The sequence below is a fragment of the Danio aesculapii genome, chromosome 5 (assembly GCF_903798145.1).
Source record: "Danio aesculapii chromosome 5, fDanAes4.1, whole genome shotgun sequence".
In the NCBI taxonomy this organism is placed as follows: Eukaryota; Metazoa; Chordata; class Actinopteri; order Cypriniformes; family Danionidae; genus Danio; species Danio aesculapii.
The window spans coordinates 63,551,163-63,572,368 of NC_079439.1; the positions used below are offsets into that span (position 1 = coordinate 63,551,163).

Consider the following 21,206-nt stretch of genomic DNA (forward strand, 5'->3'; position numbering starts at 1 on the left):
CACACACATGCAGAAAGAGGTAATGCATGATAACTGCAGCTCTGCTTTTGTTCTTTAAGCCATCATTAGGGTGGGTTTGATGTGGGACGGGGCTCTACACACTCTACACATGAAAGCAGGGTCTGCTAATGCACTCAAAGCCCCCCCCGGTTCCCCCAGGACACGCCCAAACGTCAGACCTTCACATGAAAGGCCCGTTCCCGCTCTCTGTCCTTGATTCCTCCTCCACCCCCTCCACACATTCAGCATCTTTGTGATTCACAGACAGAAACATGGTGTTTGTGCCATGGCAGATTCTTGTCCCGTGACTTTGTGCTATGTTTGATGGAGTTCTGCATTTCACCATGGTGCACAGATTGATATATTGTAAGTATAATTATTAATTGTGTGTAGGATTTAATTTTTCTTGTATAAGGCTGTCTAGAATACTGTGGTATTCAGTATGCATTGCAGTGCCATCAAAGATACATTGTAAAAAGTGCTGGGTTCCTCACAATTTCTACATATTGTCCCAACATAAATTAATTAATTTAACTCATTTTTACAAATTTAAGTTGACTGAACATAAAACAATTAAGCTGTCCCTAAAATAACTTAAGAATTGTGTTTCAACTCATCAAGTAGTTTAAACAAGCAGCAAAATTCATATCTTGAGTGTAGTATATATGTGAATACAGAGGTGTTTCTTTATGATTGATAGCTCAAAGATCATCCAGTACACACTCATGCGCACTCACACCTCACCCCAAACCAGCCCCCTCCTATTGTACCCTCCACTTCAGCACTATTACACACATCTGTGCAGGACTGGGTGTTGTTTTCGGGTCTCTTTGTTCATCTTCTTACACCCTTAAAAATAAAGGTTCTTACTTGCCATCTGTGGTTCCATAAAGAACATTTAACATCCGTGGAATTGTTTCATCCTTTCGATGCACAAAATGTATTTATAATGAGAAAAAATATATTTAGAATATTCAAATGTTCTTTATACTTTAAACTTAACCTAATTGAAAGCTTCTTTGGAGAACTATAATGGTTCTTCTATGGCATCATTGAAAATTTCGATTTGGAACCTTTATTTTTAAGAGTGGGTGGCACTCGAAATCTGCAATATTCATATCGTCCTACATAAATCATGACAAATTCGTTCATTCATTTTCTTTTCAGTTTATTCCTTTTATTAATCATTGGTCGCCACTGTAGAATGAACCGCCAACTTATCCAGCATATGTTTACGCAGCGGATGCCCTTCCAGCCACAACCCAGTACGAGGAAACACCCATACGCTCTCACATTCACACACATACACTACAGCCAATTTAGCTTATTCAATTCACCTATAGTGCATGTCATTCGACTGTGAGGGAAACCGGAGCACCTGGAGGAAACCCACGACAACATGTGCAGTACATGCAAACTCCACACAGAAATGCCAACTGACCCAGCTGGGGCTCGAATCAGCGACCTTCTTGCTGTGAGGCAGTTGTGCCACCCACTGCACCACCGTGACACCATCATAACAAATAAAACTTTAATAAAACCTTTTTTTTAATGAAGCTTGGACATAAGAAATGGTTGAAGGCCTATATTTTCAGTTTAAAGTAGTTAATGGACTAATAATAAGTGTAGTTAAACAAGGAAAGACTTAACAAAGTAAAATGTTGTTGACTTCCCGTTAGTGTCACGATCACCAGTGATCCAGGCTTGCAGATCGCTGGTATACATTAACTTTAACCCGAACTACTATCCTGTCACCATACGCACTACATATCCCATCATGCATTTCAAACACACCTGTTCCGGTTCTCCTTTGATTACACACCCACAGCTGGGAGCTGCTCAAAGACTGATTACATGGACTGTAAATACAGCACACTCTTTGCTGAGTCTTGTTTGGTTTACACCCTGTAACATTACGAAGCGTTTCCTTGTTTAGGCTCTCCATGTTTGACCCTTGCATTGGTTTATTGTTTATCCTGCCTGCCGCCTGTATCGACCATCTGCCTTTTACCTGAAAATGCTTTTGGATTTCCCTTCATGTTCCCATTTGCGCCTGTCTTTGACTATTGCCTGTCTGACTACCCTAGATAAAGCTGCATGTGGATCCTTTCTCTGTTGTCATCCAACTCCATTGTGGTTGCAGATACACATTCTCCTACTCTCTATACTTTTACAAAACAGTTGTATGGAATGTACTGTTTTTATTTTATTTTATTTTATTTTATTTTTTAATTTAATTTAATTTATTTTTTAATTTTTTATTTTATTTTATTTATTATTTTATTTTATTTTTTTTATTTTATTTTATTTTATTTATTTTTTTATTTTATACTGTCAGTAATATTGTACCTGAAAGAAATTAATAGTTTTATTCAGCAAGGATGCAATCAATTGATCCAAAAAAAAAAACCATCAACCCGCGTGTAGTTGCTACTGAATGTCTGGAGTTTTCACATTGAATTGCGACACAGTGTCTGTAATGTGTTTGGTTAAACCCAGACATACTCTCTAATGTGTAATGGCCATCGGACATTTTAAAACGAGTCTAGATGATGTCATCACACGGCTCATATACTGGACCGTCCTCCTCCCTCTAACACTGACTAAAATTTCCGCTCTTTTTGGATCCACGGAAAGCACCACTGTAAACAGACATTATGACCTCATAAAGTTGACTTCTGTGATTATGAAGTCTGTGTAAGCAGTACGTTTGGGATCACTGTGAAGCGGCATCTGAAAATGCATGAATGTGGTTTAGACATGAGCCTATGGGTACCGGACCGCCCCTCAGGTCTGTTTATATGTGTGACTGTGGTTAAAAATAAATAAAAGTCATGCAGATGTAGTTATTAAATCCATGAATAACTAGTGAGACAAGATTGTGTTTCAGTGTACTCACTATTTACTCACCCTCAAGTGGTTATAAACCTTTATGAGTTTCTTTCTTCTGTTGAACACAAAATTCGACTATATATGTGTGTGTGTGTGTGTGTGTGTGTGTGTGTGTATCTGTCATTTATTCTTTAGTTTATCTCATTTTTATAAGATAAATAATATATTTATTTTCTTATTTTATTTTCATGATTATTGCTGGCATTATTATTATTAATATTATTATTATATAACCTCCTGTATTCCTGTATTTTATTTATTACATGTATTTTTTTATGCTCACTGTTATATTCTGATCATCTACGTCATATTTTTGTGTTCACATAATTTCAAAGGAAAAGAATAAAAATTTGATTAAAAAAAACTATAAATTAAAATAAAACAGTAATAAAAATAACAATTACAAGTAAATAAATAAATAAATAAATGCATTTTCATATACAGTTGAAGTCAGAATTATAATTTTTTTTTTCTTTTTTAAATATTTCCCAAATTATGTTTAACAGAGCAAGGAAATTTTCACAGTATGTCTGATAATATTTTTTCTTCTGGAGAAAGTCTTATTTGTTTCATTTCGGCTAGAATAAAAGCAGTTTTACATTTTTTAAAAACCATTCTAAGGTCAAAATTATTAGCCCCTTTAGGCTATATATTTTTTCGATAGTCTTCTGTGAAAATTTCCTTGCTCTGTTAAACATAATTTGGGAAATGTTTGAAAACGAAAAAAAATATTCAAAGGGGGGCTAATAATTCTGACTTCAACTGTATATAATTAGAGTTTGCTTATTTTTACACATTATTTAAAATATGTGTTTGCTTAATGGAGCAAGTAAAAATATTTTCCCCAGACCATTAGAAAACAACTTTAGCGTTTTGCCCTAAAAGTCTGAAATTTCATTCATAATGGTCTTACAAAGGTCTTTAAAAGTCTTAAATTTGACATGGTGATACCTACAGAAACCCTGATACTGTTAAGATGTCAATATTATTGCCTCATATAGTGCTGAACTTCATCTGTGGTTTTTTTCAAAGCCAAAAAAAACATTCATCTATTATCCAAGCCACTTTATCTAGGTAGGACCCCTAACTAGTGTGAAACAAAACCACATAGAGATGAACTTCAACTCAAACATCAGAAGCAAAGAAAAGAGAACGTCAGGGAGATGAAAACCATTCTCCTCCCTCACGCATTGTTGTCGTAAGGCGGCAGTTTCTGACGAAGTAGAAAGAGAAAAGCAAGAGAAAGCTAGTGTCTGGCCACATCTAAACTCCCTCGTTCAGCCTTTAGCTTCAGCTGTTTAATGAGCATCACTGTCACTCCTTTCTGGAGAGATGAAAGAGAGAAGCACTTACCATCCCCTTTATATGCTAAAGTCGACTCCATTGATTTTATTATTTATTTATTTTTTGCTACTTTCCGAGAGAAGAACAAGGATGTCATGTGGCTTTTTTGTTGTTGTTTTGTTTTTGGAGGATGCACCAGCGGCTGTCTTGACTTGACTCTCTGGATGCCTAGACAAGATGATGCGAAAAAAAATTGTGATATGAATATTGAGGTGTAGTATTTATGCCTCGTTTTTACTGAGTGGTATGGTTCACTACAGTACATTACGGGTCATCCTGCTTCTTTCTACTGCCCAAAACTACCCATAATAGTTTTCAGTCATGTGACCTGTTCAGAACCTAAAAAACAATGGCTCGTAATGGCAGCTACACTGGGATCTATAGAAACAGCACCATGTGGTCAATTTTACATCTGTTTCAAGTTATGAATATTTTGATGACATATCGACAAATAGAGATATGATCAACTGTAACTTAAGTTGTTGGCACTTGCGATCCATACACTGCGTCCACAGCCAAAACCCATTATATCCCTGTCAGAGCTTCAATTCTGCGACATTTACATTTATCTTGAGGATATTCCTCTTCCATTTAGTTATTGGTGTCGTTTTTTTTTTTTGCTTGGATTAATGTCGACTGGTAGTCAATTATTAATCATTCTCGCTAGAAGAAGAAACCGTACTCGCCATTCACATATCTTTTGCACACTCAAGTTCATTATTTTAATAGTTGACAAGCTGCAAACAGATGTAAATAGAGTAAGAAATTTTTTAGACACGGCGTGTGAACGGCCTGTAAACAACAATGGAGGACATACAGTGAAATCTTAACGGAACTTTTTGTTGCAAGTAGACAACAAGGCTTCATTGAGCTCAGGTCGATCATAGTTCACTGCTCTGCGCAATTTGATGTTGTGTCTCGGCTGTGTATTTAAAAATGTCACTTCCTGTGTTGTCGTTTCCTTGGCTTGTTAAATACCCAATTGACAATTCACCATAAACTAATCATTGTTCATAAGTGAGTCTAGATCATCCCTTTTGAAACCGTAGTGTCATCCTGCGCTGTAAAAATGCGGGTTCCACACAATCAATTTGTGTTGGACAACATGAAGAAATTAATTTAACTTATAGTTTTGCAAATGTAAGTGATCCCAAAAAACTCAAGATTGGGTTGTTTCAGCTTATTTAGCAGAAGTAGTTTGAACAAACAGGAAATGGGTTTTTTTTTAGTGTTAGGTACCCTGCTAAAGCATCCAACAAGATGGTATGGTATTATTTTTTAATAATAGTTTTTTTAGGGGTATCTTTAACCTTGAATGGATAGAATAGTGCAGAGAATTGACAGGAAATAGTTGAGAGCAGAGAGAGGGGAAGGGTCGACAAAGGACCTCGAGTCTGGAATCAAACTCGGGTCACCGTGAACACTATGGTGCTATATGTCAGGCCACTTAACCACTATGCTATTGGCATCGACGTTATGGTATTATTTTATTGATAAGTATATGGTACTAGAGGTCTGTCATTGGACCTGACCACATTTCTTGCGGCGTGGGAATAAATATCCAAATAAAACGTGGTATCGGTCAGTAATTTGGTGTAATTTGAATGGGAGTGAGTGGGCTAACAATATAGCGTTCGCGAGTCCTGACATTATTTCGTAACAGCGTAAAGGTGGTTTTCTCATTCTTATTAAGCACCGGTACAGCCAGTGCTCACAACTGTTACACATGCTGAAGGCATAACCAGTGCTTTCTGTACATGCTTTTTTTTTCGCATTGTCTGTGCATGCATCATCAGCATAACAGTCCTCAGAGTGGGCTTTACCAACATGGGAGAGCAAAGTGAAGATATGCTGTCCTTCAGCTTGCATTAGAAAACAGTCTGTTTACTGTTAGGAAACTCACATCAGATTTGCCTGATCTTTTTTTGCATCATAGATGCAAATGGAAAAAAATTACCCTTTGCGCGATGTGATAATCCCACAAAGTTTTACCCTTTTGCAGTCACAAGACTGGAATCTCAGGTTTAAGGCGGCACTCATGTCTCATCACAAGGGGGCAAACAAAACTGAAATTAGCCAACAATCCTTGCACAATCTACACTTTTATCTGTTATCTCCCTCTTTTGGTAGTACCCAATTTAAACATGAGATTTTGGAAACCAAATCTAAATTTAGCAGGTATGGTCGGGTCGGGTAGAAAATTATTCTAAGCAAGAAGCACGTGATAAAAGGCTGACTTTACAGTGGGAGCGGTCGAGTGCGGAATAAAACCTCACGGGAGCGGGCAGGAGCAGACCTCTATATGGTACTTTTGACAGTGGAAGCAGAAATAATTGTGTAACACACTGTAGTGTAACAAACGGCACTGCGTATATGTTCAAAAGATGTTTGAGCATTAGAGTATAAATCGAGATGACCTTTAGTTTTAGTTTTCACATCATATCAAATTTTACAAAGCATAAATGCAAATAATGTGTCTTTTTTATGTTTCAAGTAACGTTTGGGTCGGGGAAATGTCAAATAATGTGTGTAAAATATGTCTCATGGTCATTCAGTATTACAGATATTAACATGTCCTGTGCTTATTAAAATATGTGAAAAAAAAAATAATTATCAGCAAGTCATGGCGACATACGTTTCTAATTAATTGTAACTTATTTGTCATGATCACCAGTGATCACTTGTTGGCAGGTCGCTGGTGAACTACAAACTCATCCATGAACTACAAATCCCTGCATGCCGTTGCACACACCGGTCACCATTCTCCAGTGATCACACATGCACAGCTGACTCTCGTTATTATTGATTATCCAGACTATATACACACTCTACACACATCAGTCTGCAGTGAGTCCTTGTTGTTTCCCGTCACGTATTTTTCCTGTCACTGTGTTTTTGCCGTAGTCTGAGTTTGTTGTTTGTTTTGTTTGTACTTTCGGATCGATGCATTGTTTATGACTGTTTTGACTGATTTTGGATTGCCCTGTTTGATTCTTGATTTTTCCTATTTTTGTCCACAATTACCTGCACAAATACTTTCTTTAATGAATTATTATAGGCTGCACATGGATGCTACCTCTCTTGTCTTCACCATGCCGAGACCCAAACATGACATTATTACAGTTAATCATGTTCCAACTTTCCAACTTAATTTCATGAGTTACGCAAGTCAGTATGGAATAATATAAGTTCAAATGACTTATAAGATATTATAAAATTTATTTGATTCAGCTTAAAAATTTAAGGCAACCAGTGTTTTTTTACAGTGCGCTCATACTAAAATTGGATTACGTATTATTAATGTAAGTTTACTATATTTGGGGCTGCACTGTCATCCTTTAATAGTCTTTAAATATATTATCAAATAGTTATTGTTTTAAATATGCCGACAAGTTTGTTTGCTATATAAACTGTCACATGACCATTTCTTTTACTGAATAACCAACTTTACTGTATTAAATTAAATAAAATATTGTATGGCGTGTTTGGAATCTGCGTTGAAAGCCCACTTTGTTATAAGTGAGCTTCTCTATTATAGAAACATCTCTGCAGTTTTTATTTTGTTTAAGAAATATCTCATAGCCTCATTCTAAAGCTCAGTATTTTTCCCAGACATTCTTTCCTCTGAACGATGACGCATAACCCAAATGAGTTCTCTACGTTTTATCTCCACGTTAAAAATAACCAGTCGCAGTGTTCTTACAAGCTCTCTTACCACAAAGCCTCTGGAGGGACAGAGAAAAAGAGGTAGAGCGCTGGAACTGCAGAAAACACCCAATGCATCTTAATCGGTAATTATATCGCAGCCGTTTTAATCCCTCACTCTCTCCTTTTGGGCCCATTAAATCTCTTCCAAGCAGACGAGGCCAAAGCCATGCCCTCAAATTGAGTCAGTCTATTAAGTATTCTGTGCGTTAGCCTCTATCCAAAAAAAAACAGGCATGCAAATTTAGATGATTTGTTTTAAGAGGTGCTTTGTTTTTGTCAGAGCAGTAGTCTGGCGGTTTTCAAGTCTGACATACACTGTAAAAAAAAAAAGAAAAGGAAAAGTAAAATCTGTCAAACAAACAAATAATGGCCTGGCAGAAAATTAACAGCATGATTTAAAAAAAATTAAAGGCAATTTAAAAATAGATAAATAATAAAACTGCAAAACGGTTTAAAAATGAGTCACCCAAATTTACATGTTAGGGGAACATATTTAATATTTTTTTTAAAAAGAAAACAAAAAATATATAAAAATTTAGTAGGTGCAATATTCGCTTGAATTTAAGTGTGTTATCTTTCTATTTCTAAATATGTTCTGTGGCTAAAATTATTTTAATAAATATTAATAAATCTGTTTTGTTCAAATGCACCAAAATATATTGTATGTCCTGTACTCACAGAGAAATTGATAAAAAAATTCATTTTTTAAATTCCGTGTATTCATTTGTGCTGAGACTATATATTCAATTCAATTCAATTCGCCTTTATTTGTATAGCGCTTATACAATGTAGATTGTGTCAAAGCAGCTTCACATAAAAGGTCACAGTAAATAGGAACAGTGTAGTTCAGTTTGTAGTGTTTAAGTTCAGTTCAGTTTAGCTCAGTTCAGTGTGGTTTAAAACCACCATTGAGAGTCCAAACACTGAAGAGCAAATCCAACGATGCGCAGCTCTACAGATCCTGAACCATGCAAGCCAGTGGCGACAGCTATTAATATACAGTAAATATGCATAAATATAAATGTGTGTGTATTTTTAATTGCATTTAATGTTAAAAACAACACGCAATGGTAAATTTCTGCCAGCACATTATCTCTTTTATGATGGACTTTTGTGTGTATGTGTGCAGTGCAGTGCATTTTAAACATGTATTATTGTACTGGTAATTTTCTGCAGCACATTATACTTTGTTCTTATGCCCCATGAAGCTTTGCGTGAATTATGGGATAACTTATGCTGTGTTCACTCCAGATCCGGCACATGGGAATAAATAGCGCATAAATAGATGCGTGAACATTTGAGTTTACTCGCTTCATTCGCGCATCAAATTCACTTAGATGCGTATTTGCATCATTGGCAGGGCTTCTATCTGCCCGGTGACTCTAGCTTCGTCGCTAAATGGCCAACATGGATTTTATTGTGATAGTAGCTGTGCTTTCTGTGCTTTAGGAAGGCTGAAAAACAGCGCAGATTCGTTCGGCGCTGTGTTTGAGTCGACTAGATCCTTTTAGAGGTGCACCCAGCTCTGTGAGTACATCAACTCCTCCAGAATCTGGATGACGGAAACTTTCAGTGGTGCTTCAGACAGAGCTGAGCCCAGTTTAATGAGCTGTTGTCCATTGTCTGCAAGAGGATTTCCCCTCGGAACACCAACAACAGGAGCTACATCATAATCACGCCCCTACAAGAGAAGGCTCCTGATTGGTTACCACAGCACGAATGTCAGCTGAAGTTCAGATTTTCCAACTCGAGCAATTCACGTGATTCGGGATGTCTATTCACATCTTTGCATTGACTTAACATGTCAATCACTCGCGCTACACCCTTTATCCGCATCTGGTGTAAACGCAGCATTAGAATTAGAATTATTTTAGTTAACAAATTACTTAAAACAAGTCTTGTCAACATATGTTAAATATTATATAATATGAGGAACAAAACACAGTGATCTCTGAAGAACTTTGACAACAGAAATAGTTGTGATACTAATGTCACATTGAATACTGAGCATAACAATGTTTAATGATGATGAATTCAAAATAACATGACATAATGAAGTGATTTGTTTTAGTTGTTTGAATAGAAGTTTCCCAAACTAGAAGTGCATTCTGTAATGTAAAATCCAGTTGTCACATTCAGCAAAGGTGGATAGAAAATGCTCTTACTGTCCTTCTGTTTCTAATAAAGTGTCATAATGCCAAAGCTGAAAATATGAGTTAAGATCTCCGGTATCCAAGGACACACAGCTGTGTCAGACATTTATCACTGTCTGCCTTTAATTCACTCTTTATCAGTCTTGTGTCTGGCTGAGATATATATAATCCAAAGCTGTTAGCTGTTAACACATTTCTGTATGTACAGGTCTGTAAGTTTATCATATATTCAGGTCAAAGTTCATCATCATTGCTCCATATGATGCTCCATACCTAAACATTCAAACACTAAAAACATCGACAAAACATTCATAATAAAGCTCTGAGAATACTTTTTTTTTAATTCTGTGTCAGTTCAGTGTACGTGTTAATGAGAGCGCAGAAACTTTCTGTGCTATTAAGTGCGGATTTCAATCTTCACAAGTCATTGTTATAAATGGAAACATGCTAACCATGTAAATCGCGAGTTCTGTTTTTGGTTTTTGACATTATAAATGTAAATGTTATAAATTTAAAAATGTCAACCACGTAAATCAAGAGTTCTGTTTTTGCTAGTTAAAATTATAAATTTAAATGTTATAAATTGAAACACACTAATCAAGAGTTCTGTTTTTGGTACTTGAAATTATCAATTTAAATGTAATGATTTAAAAACTCGATAACCACATAAATTGAGAGTTCTGTCTTAATATTAATAAATTAAATTATAAATTTAAACGAAATAAATTTAAACTCGAAAACCACATAAATCAAGAGTTCTGTTTTTGGTATTTGTAATTATCAAGTTAAACGTTCTAAATTAAAACTTGATAACCACATACTGTAAATCGAGAGTTCTGTTTTTAGTAGATCAATTCAAAATTTACACGTTATAAATTTAAACATGCTAATCGAGAGTTCTGTTTTTGGTACTTGAAATTATCCATTTGAACATAATAAATTTTAACTCTATAACCACATAAATCGAGAGTTCTGTTTTTGATAGTTGAAATAATAAATTTAAACGTTATATATTTAAACATGCTAACCACGTAAATTAAGAGTTTTGTTTTTAGTGGTTCAATAATCAATTTAAACATTTTAAATTTAAACATGCTAGCCACGTAAATCGAGAGTTCTGTTTTCGGTTTTTGACATTATAAATTTAAATGTTATAAATTTAAACATTATATGTTTAAACATGCCAACCACGTAAATTAAGAGTTCTGTGTTTAGTAGTTCAATGATCAATTTAAACGTTATAAATTTAAACATGCTAACCACGTAAATCGAAAGTTCGGTTTTCGGTTGTTGAAAATATCAATTTAATTGTTATAAATTTTAACATGCTAACCACATTATTCCAGAGTTCTGTTTTGGTAGTTAAAATTATAATTTTAAAACGTTAGAAATTTAAACATGCTAACCATGTTATTCCAGAGTTCTGTTTTGGTGGTTAAAATTATAATTTTAAATGTTATTAATTGAAACATGCTAACAACCGTAAATCAAGAGTTCTGTTTTAATAGTTGAAATTATCAATTTAAACATTATACATTACATATGCTAGCCACATTTCTGTTTTAGTAATTGAAATGATGAAATTTAAACTTTTAATTTTAAAGATGCTAACCACGTAAATCGAGAGTTCTGTTTTGGTAGTTAAAATTATAAATTTATGTGTCGTAAATTGAAACATGCTAACAACGTAAATCAAGAGTTCTGTTTTTGGTAGTTGAAATTATCAATTTAAATCTTATAAATTTAAAAATGCTAACCATGTTTCTGTTTTAGTAATTAAAATGCTAATATTTAAGCATAATAAACTGAAAAATTCTAACCACGTAAATCGAGAGTTCTGTTTTTTGGTAGTTGACATAATAAATCTAAATGTCATAAATTAAACATGCTAACAACGTAAATCAAGATTCTGTTTTGGTACGTTAAAATTATGAATTTAAATGTTATAAATTGAAACATGTTAACCACGTAAATCGAGAGTTTTGTTTTTTGCACTTGACATTATAAATGTAAAGTTCCTAAATTTAAACATGCTAATGATGTAAATCGAGAGTTCTCAAAAGTATAAATGTAAACATTATAAATTTAAATATGCTAACCACGTTTTTAGTAATTGAAATTATCAAATTTAAACGTTATACAATTAAACATCGTAACCACGTAAATCAAGAGTTCTATTTTTGGTAGTTTAAATTATCAATTTAAATGTTAACCGAGAGTTCAGTAAATAAATCGAGAGTTCTGTTTTTGCCTATTGAAATTATAAATGTAACGTTATAAATTGAAACATGCTAACCACATAAATCGAGAGTTCTGTTTTTGGTAGTTGAAGGCTTAATTAAATGAACCGAAGCATTTAATAAACTGGCACACAGGAGGAAAAGAATAACTTTGAGAAGTTTTCATGTTTTGGATTATGCTGCAGGGTTCTGTAGATGCTGAATCCATGGAGGCTTTCAACACAGCATGTGCTGCTGATGAATTCTGGGTGCATGTGTATTATTTTTAAGTTCATCCGTTTGATCTTCACATCTACCAAACTCAGCTCCTGCAGCACCTGTGACACTTTAACATAGAACTAGTAATACTGTGATTTTATTTATTTATTTTTTCATTTTTGGCTCTTATGCAATATAAATGAGATTTGGATGGAGGAAAGGTGGCGTGAGGATAAATGGGAGCAGAGTGAAAGGAAGCGCAGCAGACTTACCTGCTAGAAAGTATTGCGTGCGCCTCTAGAGACTGTAGCATGTAGATGTAGAACAATCCCACTCTTGCTTACATAACCAGCAAATATACAGCTACACCCACAGAGACACACTTGCTACCTCAGGCTCCCAATCACACACCGATTACTGAAGCACACTACGTGCTCCGTAACAATAGTGTCAGATGATGAAATGTGTTTTGACTCTCTGACTTTGTGATCGCAGTGTTTGTGAAGTGTTGCAGTTCAGGTCAGGTCTCTGGTGAACATATTTTACCCCAAAATCTAAATCTAAACTAAGATGTGAGGTGTTGTATCTGTTGGGAAGAAGTTGAAGATGGTTTTAGAAACATAAAGTGTTTATTATTAGTATTTTTGATTGAATTGTGAATGTTTTCTATTAAATTACTTGTAATGTGTACTCAATTGTATGTTTTGCTTTTCATATTACCATATTACTTCATAGAATTTCATAGTTTCTAAATGCCACTGAATTTACAACGCCTCACATTTTTTACATTTTCTTTCATAATCATGATGCCATTTCTCACAAATATTAGAAAACAGATCCAAAATGTGAGTAATAACTCCCAATTATAGATTTTTTTGTCACTATTCTGTTATTTTCCTTCGACTTAGTCCCTTATTTATCAGGAGTCACCACACCAAAATGAACTGCCAACTATTCCAGCATTTATAGCGCATGTCTTTGGACTGTAGGGGAAACCGGAGCACCCGGAGGAAGCCCACGCCAACACGGGGATAATATGCAAACTCCACACAGAAATGCCAACTGGCCCAGCCAGGACTCAAACCTGTGACCTTCTTGCTGTTAGGCGACATTGCCAACCACTAAGCCACCATGCCGCCCTGAATTTGCAGTTCAAATAATAATACTTAATATAATAATTCATTGATTTAAATTAGATCAACCACATTAAGAAAAATATGCAATGATGTAATATATATAAAGATTTCATAAAAAAATAATAACGTCACAAATACTCAGACAACTGTGGTTGGTTCTGTAGCCAATCAAAAAAAGAAAGAATATCTAAAGTTGACTTTAGATCTCCAGACTATCTCCAGAAGACTAAAATATTGAGACATACTGTGAAAATCTCCTTGCTCTATTTAACATCACATGGGAAATATTTGAAAAAGAATACAAATTTTATAAATTATTATAAAATGTAATAAAAACAACCAATGCCATTATAAAACTTCAATGTTGTAATATTTTTGCATTTTTTATAATAATAATAGTATATATTTAGTAATTATAAATATAAATATATATATATATATATATCTACACACACAGTTGAAGTCAGAATTATTAGCCCCCTTTGAATTGTTTTTCTTTTTTTAAATATTTCCCAAATGATGTTTAACAGAGCAAGGAAATTTTCACAGTATGTTTGATAATATTTTTTCTTCTGGAAAAAGTTTTATTTGTTTTATTTCGTCTAGAATAAAAGCAGTTTTCAATTTTTTAAAAGCCATTTTAAGGTCAAAATTATTAGTCCATTTAAGCTATATATTTTTCGATAGTCTACAGAACAAACCATCATTATACAATTATTTACTGTCATCATGGCAAAGATAAAATAGATCAGTTATTAGATATGAGTTATTAAAATTATTATGTTTAGAAATGTGTAAAAATAAACAGAGGGGCTAATAATTCTGACTTCAACTGTAAATATTTAATAATAACTTGGGAAATCATTGGACAATAGTGGTTTGATCTGTCATTAAAAAAAGAAATAAATTCTAAGTTGGACTAATTATATTGACATTAAAATATATATTTTTGGAATTTTAAATATATATATATATATATATTTTTGCCAAGCCAAGCTAAAAGACAAAAGACTATCTCCAGAAGAATAAAATATTGGGAAATACTGTGAATATCTCCTCACTCTATTTAACATCACTTGGGAAATATTTGAAAAAGAATACAAATTTCACAAAATTATTATAAAAAATCTAGTTTTTTTTCTACGCTGGTTGAAAGGAGGTTTTTAAGTGTATAAAACCTGTATTATTTAATAGAAAACTCTAAGACATAATATTGCTAAATATTATCACAAATTAAGTCAATCCGTCCATTCATCCATCCATCAAATTTTTTGCATATGATCTAATTGTAGTGTCATAATGGAAAAAAAAATCTCATTAATTCTAAACACAAAAAGGCTTGCTTTTCTATATGCTGACCACAATTTCTTCAATGAATAGTTATTTCCAGTGTTTTATGGATGATCTGAATCCTGACAGCTTTTGTGAGACACTGAGGAAATAATGCAGCACACAAAGAGCGTCACTCCTTTATGTCTCTCTGTCCTCCTCTCTCTCTTTTTCTCACATCTGGAGACTCCAAAACTGCTCAGTGATTGAATCAGCTCGCCCATTCTCTCTCTCTCTCTCTCTCTCTCTCTCTCTCTCTCTCTCTCTCCTTTTCTCCTCCCACTGGTTCTTCCTGTACTCTCTGTGTTTTCTGGAGATCAGATGTTGAGGCGAGCAGCAGGAGAGAGATGCAGGCAGAGGACAGAGCTACTTTAACATCCACTCAAGGATATATAGCTCAATTATTACGCTTCAGAAAAAGCAGAAACATGCCAGCGCTTACTCTCCTCCACAAATGAGCACTTTACATCTCACGGTTCATTTCTTTTAGCATTTTAATTCGTATTCAGAGAGCAGCTGACACAAGAAGTCAAGAATTTCATCTGGTGGTCACAAGAACTATTTTCCTTGGAATTTGGGAAGAGTTTGCTTCTTTCTTTGGGATTGTTTCGGGGGTTTGCGTCCCCCTTCGGAAACAGCATCAGGATGACAGAGATCGTGGTGACGGACTGTAATCTGAACTCGGTGTGTGAGCGTGTGGAGCAGCACTGCTGTGTGGATGATACGTCAACCATCAAAAGACACACCAACACCGGCGCCAAACTGTGGGGTCGCGTGCGCAGTAAACTCCTCCGACAAAAGGTCACTCCGCTCTTTCATTCTCTCTCCATCTGCTAGATCTGCTCTCTCTCTCTCTCTGCTTCTGCTCCATCTGCTTTCTGTCAGCTCTTTTACTTAAAGTCACTCAGGTGAACCTGCACTTACCGTTTATGGATCTGTCAGGAAGAAAATGAAGATTGTTTTAGAGTTTATCAGTAGTCTTTTCTTAAAATTATGTATGATTTCTATCAAGCTATTTAGGTCTCTCCAGAGATGCTCAATTGGGTTTAAGGCAGGGCTCTGGCTGGGCCATTTAAGAACAGTTGTTGTGAAGCCCCTATTTTGTTATTTTAGCTGTATGCTTAGGGTCATTGTCTCTTTCATTCTCTCTCCATCTGCTAGGTCTGCTCTCTCTCTCTGCATCTGCTCCGTTTGCTTTCTGATTTCGTACACTCACTCAAAGTCACTCAGATGAACCTGCATTTTTTTCCATTTATGGATGTGTCGGGAAGAAAATGAAGGTTGCTTTAGAGTTTATCAGTAGTTGTCAGTCTTTTGTTAAAATTATGTATGATTTCTATCAAGCTATTTAGGTCTCTCCGTAGATGCTCAATTGGGTTTAAGTCAGGGCTCTGGCTAGGCCATTCAAGAACAGTCACGGAGCTGTTGTGAAGGGTTCATTGTCTCTTTAATTCTCTCTCCATCTGCTAGATCTGCTCTCTCTCTGATTTCTGCGTTCTTTCACTCATTCAACGTGTGAACCTGAGCTTACCGTTTATGGATGTGTTGGGAAGAAAATAAAGATTGTTTTAGAGTTTATCAATAGTTGTCAATCTTTTGTTAAAATTATGTATGATTTCTATCAAATTAATTGTGATGTGAACTTTTACATGTGTATATATCATTCATTCATTCATTCATTTTCTTTTCGGCTTAGTCCCTTTATTAATCCGGGGTCACCACAGCGGAGTTAACCGCCAACTTATCCAGCACATGTTTTTACGCAGCGGATGCCCTTCCAGCTGCATCTGGGACACATCCATACACTCTTGCATTCACACACATACACTACGGACCATTTAGCCTACCCAATTCACTTATACCACATGTCTTTGAACTGTGGGGGAAACCGGAGCACTACCGCCATGTGTATATATATTTCTTTTATTTTTATTTTTGTGATTTAATTATTTCACTTTTATATTATCGCTTCTAAATGAAAAAGAAATATGAGAAAAAGGACAATGTGAGAAATGACTCTCATTTATAGCTTTTTTCTCCCTCATATACAGTGGGTACAGAAAGTATTTAGACCCCATTAAATTTTTCACTCTTTATTACATTGCAGCCATTTGCTAAAATCATTTAAGTTCTTTTTTTTCCTCTTTAATGTTCACACAGCACCCCATATTGACAGAAAAACACAGAATTGTTGACATATTTGCAGATTTGTTAAAAAAGAAAAACTGAAATATCACATGGTCCTAAGTATTCAGACCCTTTGCTCAGTATTTAATAGCAACACCCTTTTGAGTCTTTTTGGGAAAGATGCAACAAGTTTTACACACCTGGATTTTGGGGATCATCTGCCATTCCTCCTTTCTGATCCTCTCTAGTTCTGTTAGGTTGGATGGTAAACATTGGGGGGCAGATTTTTTTTAAGTCTCTCTGGAGATGCACAATTAGGTTTAAGTCAGGGCTCTGGCTGGGCCATTCAAGAACAGTCACGGAGTTGTTGTGAAGCCACTGTTTTAGCTGTGTGCTTAGTGTCATTGTCTTGTTGGAAGGTAAACCTTCGGCCCAGTCTGAGGTCCTAAGCACTCTGGAGAAGGTTTGTGTGGAACCCAGCATTTTTAAATTGTATATAAGGCAATAAAATTAGGTAAATATTTTCTAAGCAACGTTTAAGTTTTTTTCCAATACATTTTAAGCATAATGCTTTTAATAATAACTAATTTCTTAAAGGATAACAGTGGTTTGTTCTGTAGCCAATCAAATATATATATATATATATATATATATATATATATATATATATATATATATATTTGCCATTAGAAAAGGTAAAATCAGACAAACTAAAAGGAACTTGCTCTCTTTTACTCACTGAAAGTCTGCTTTCTTCTGTGTATGGACCAAAAATGTAGAAGATCGGTATATATTACAAATAAACTGTGTGCATTGAGATGTTTAAATGCAAGTCGGGGTAAATGACATGCAGTAATATAGTTATTTTGGTTTGTCCACTCTTGTTTTATGAATGGAAGTTGCATTTATTAATATAGAGCTTTATTCTGCCCAATGTTGAAAGAATACAGAAGCCTGTTTGCTAGAATCGCAGTGTATTCTGTAAAAAGTCTGCAGTGATTTTGATATTTTATCTCAGAAAAATATGTGTTTTTTTATGTTTGTTTATTTCTTGCTGTCATGCATTTGTTTCACTATTCTATATCTTATAATTCAGAATATCTCAAAATTCTGGCATAATTTTCCGCAATTTGAGTTTTAGATCTCACAGTTTATTAATAGTGTGTGTGTGTGTGTGCGTGTGCGCGTGTGCGCGTGTGTGCAGTTAGAGGTTAATTATCACTTTAACCTGTGTCTTCAGAGCCCCTGACAAGCATCACCCACCCACTGATGAAGGTCAATTAATCACAACTTTCCTCTCACACACCAATGAATAATCTTTTATTATGTAATTATTGTTTCATAATTTATTGTATTAACATTTTCTTCACTGACAGATTTTTTTCTTAATATTTGTGATGAAAACAGTTATGAGGTTTAATATTTTAGTTTTTTTTCAGGATTTTTTGATGATTAAAAAGTACAAAGAACAGCATTTGTATGAAATATAAATTAATTGTATCATAATTCTTGCTGAGATAAAGTCTTGATTTCTGTTCAATTACGTGAAAATAAATGAACAGATAAATAAATGCATTAAAGTAAAATTAAATAAATGTACTGACCTCAATCTTATGGACAGTATTTCTGTTTAGAGATCCTCACTCTGGAAAGAAGGAGTGCCTGTGAGTGTCGTTTCTAGTATGACAAGTACAACATGAATTTGAACCTGTAAATGCCACATGATTACCTGGCTGTCCACACAAACACAGGTATTTTGAAAACTGCCATTTTTTTTCTAAATGGTTTGGCTGATCAGCCACATGAACACACAGTATCAGGTGACTGAAACTTGACTTTATACTCATGACGTCAGCATGCACACAGTTTTCTCCTTTCTGGTTGGCCAACATGACTGAATGCAGAAGATGCCATCTGTTGGTTCTGGTCCCATAACATGCATCACAGTGCGCTTTAGCATTTTCATGTGGATGGAGATTGTTATTATTATTTAAATAAAGGCAGGGAAACCCCATGTACACGTGTACATGGCCTCAGCTTTCACTGCTGTTGAATGTTTCTCTGATGAGATCAGTGACATCTGACTCTGCATGTTAGTTGAGTTCTGTACTGGATTACTGTAGGTGTGCAGCTGTGTATGTGCGTGCGTGTGTGTTTATGTTTGTGCGCTGAAGTGAGTTGGTGAAATCTCTGTCTCTCCACCTGTGATTTATTTGCCCTGCCAGCACTTTAAGCTGTAATTTATGTGCATATAGTGTTTCTGGCTGCATGAACAAATCGCTTCAGCCTCTGCTGGGCTTCTGTCTGGGTTTTCTGCCCTGTTGGGTCAATATTCTTCCTGATCCACTGACCCAAGACTGACCGTAGGGGAAAATTGCAGACAAAGAGTCCACCGATTTGATTCTAAACCTGTGACATGCACATTACCTGTTATTCTGCAGTCTAAAAATAAAGCTTCTGTTTTGGAACTCATGTTTCTTTGAGAACCTTTAAATGGATAGTTCACTGAAAATGTGATCATTTACTCACCCTCCACTTGTTCCAAAGCACTTTGAGTTTATTTTATCTGTTGAACATAAAGGAGGATATACTGAAAATGCGGAGGAAAAACAACCATTAACTTCCATTGTTTGTTTGTTTTTTGTTGTTCCAATAAGTCCCCCCCCCCCCCCCCCCCCCCCCCCCAATATTCTTCAGAAGAAATTCAAAGTTTAGAATCACATGAGTGTAAGGTAATGCTCTTTTTTGGCTGTACTGTCTCTTTAAAGTGAACAGTTTTTCTTACTTTAAAGAACATTTTTTACAAACCAAATAACAAATAATCACTTTAAATAACTTTTGATGCAGTGAAAACATTACATGGATGTTGTAGGTTCTTCGTGGAACCACCAGTCAAAGAACCGTGTAGAATAGTGTATAAAGAACATGGATATTAAAGGGTTCACACAAAAAATGAACATTACTTCACACAAAAAAATATCATTTTTTCATTATTTACTCACCCTCAAATAGTTTCAAATCTTTGAGTTTCTTTTTTCCATTAATCACAAAAGAAGATATTTTGAAGAATGTTGGGATCCGGTAACTCTTGCCTTTCATAGTATTTATTTTTCCTTTTTCCTACTGTAATTTTTACTGCCTAATTGTCAGCTCTCTTCAATATTTTGTATGCGTAGTCTACTCCAGCGGTCTCCAACCACTGGGCCGCGGGCCGCACAAGAAATTGTTAACTATTACTGTTTTATTTATTATATGAGACTGAACAATCTTTTATTTTGAAAAATCTTTTATTTTGAAAAGTGATTGTATTCTCTTGCTTACATCTCGGTCACTTGAGTGCCAAAATTTAACCCACAAGTTAGCAAAATGAGTAAGAAACAGAAGTCTCTGGAAAGTTTGCTAAGGGGAAAAGGCCCAGTAAAGGACACGCAAATTGCCAAGGAATGGATCCACAACCCATTTGTCGTTTTGTTAATTCAGTAAGTCTGTGCAAGAAGACTGCTGGAGATCGCAAATGACGCTGACCTTCTAGGGGCCGTTCATATATTGCGTCTTTTCTAGAGTTTGCGCAAGTTCGTTATTTCCAATGGAGGTGTGATGTGCTCGGGCCTTTCAGACGCCCCCATTAGAATGAATGCCATGAGCACACCACAAGTCACGTGACAAGAACTGACTGATAACCATAGTATTAAGTATAAAGTATAACCCTACTTTGTATAGAATATACACATTTCTGTAAGACTCATTATCTCAGACAAACACAGAACTCCCAAACACTGCAGTGCTATTTACTTTTCTCCATAATTAAAGCTTATTTGCCAAAAATAAAATGAATTTTTCAGCTTGTCATCCTCTGAGAATGGATGGTCGCCTAGCAAGCTACGAACCCCCTCCCCCCACTCCGGTCTACGGAAAAATTGTGAAGCTTTGACCGGTCGGTCCGCGGTGATAAAAAGGTGGGGGATCACTGGTCTTCTCTATTTTAAATTTGTAATGTAGAAAAATGTATTTTTGACAGATATAAAAACAAGTTCTACAAGATCTAGTATTGTCTCATCTACGTAATAAAATTTGTAAAA

At 35.1% G+C, this 21,206-nt stretch overlaps 1 protein-coding gene across 5 annotated transcripts in view; it reads left to right on the forward strand.

Moving 5' to 3' along the window:
- The window catches only part of abr (ABR activator of RhoGEF and GTPase), a 336,423-nt gene that overhangs the window by 279,525 nt on the left and 35,692 nt on the right, over positions 1 to 21,206 (forward strand). Inside the window, exon 1 of one of the 5 annotated variants that reach the window (XM_056458661.1) lies at positions 15,325 to 15,801. The exons of the other annotated variants lie outside the window; for them this stretch is intronic. Within the exon in view, the coding sequence (XP_056314636.1) occupies positions 15,646 to 15,801 (156 nt within the window). The 5' untranslated portion in view covers positions 15,325 to 15,645. Of the gene's footprint in view, positions 1 to 15,324; positions 15,802 to 21,206 lie in introns of those variants that run through there. 5 annotated transcript variants of the gene reach the window in all.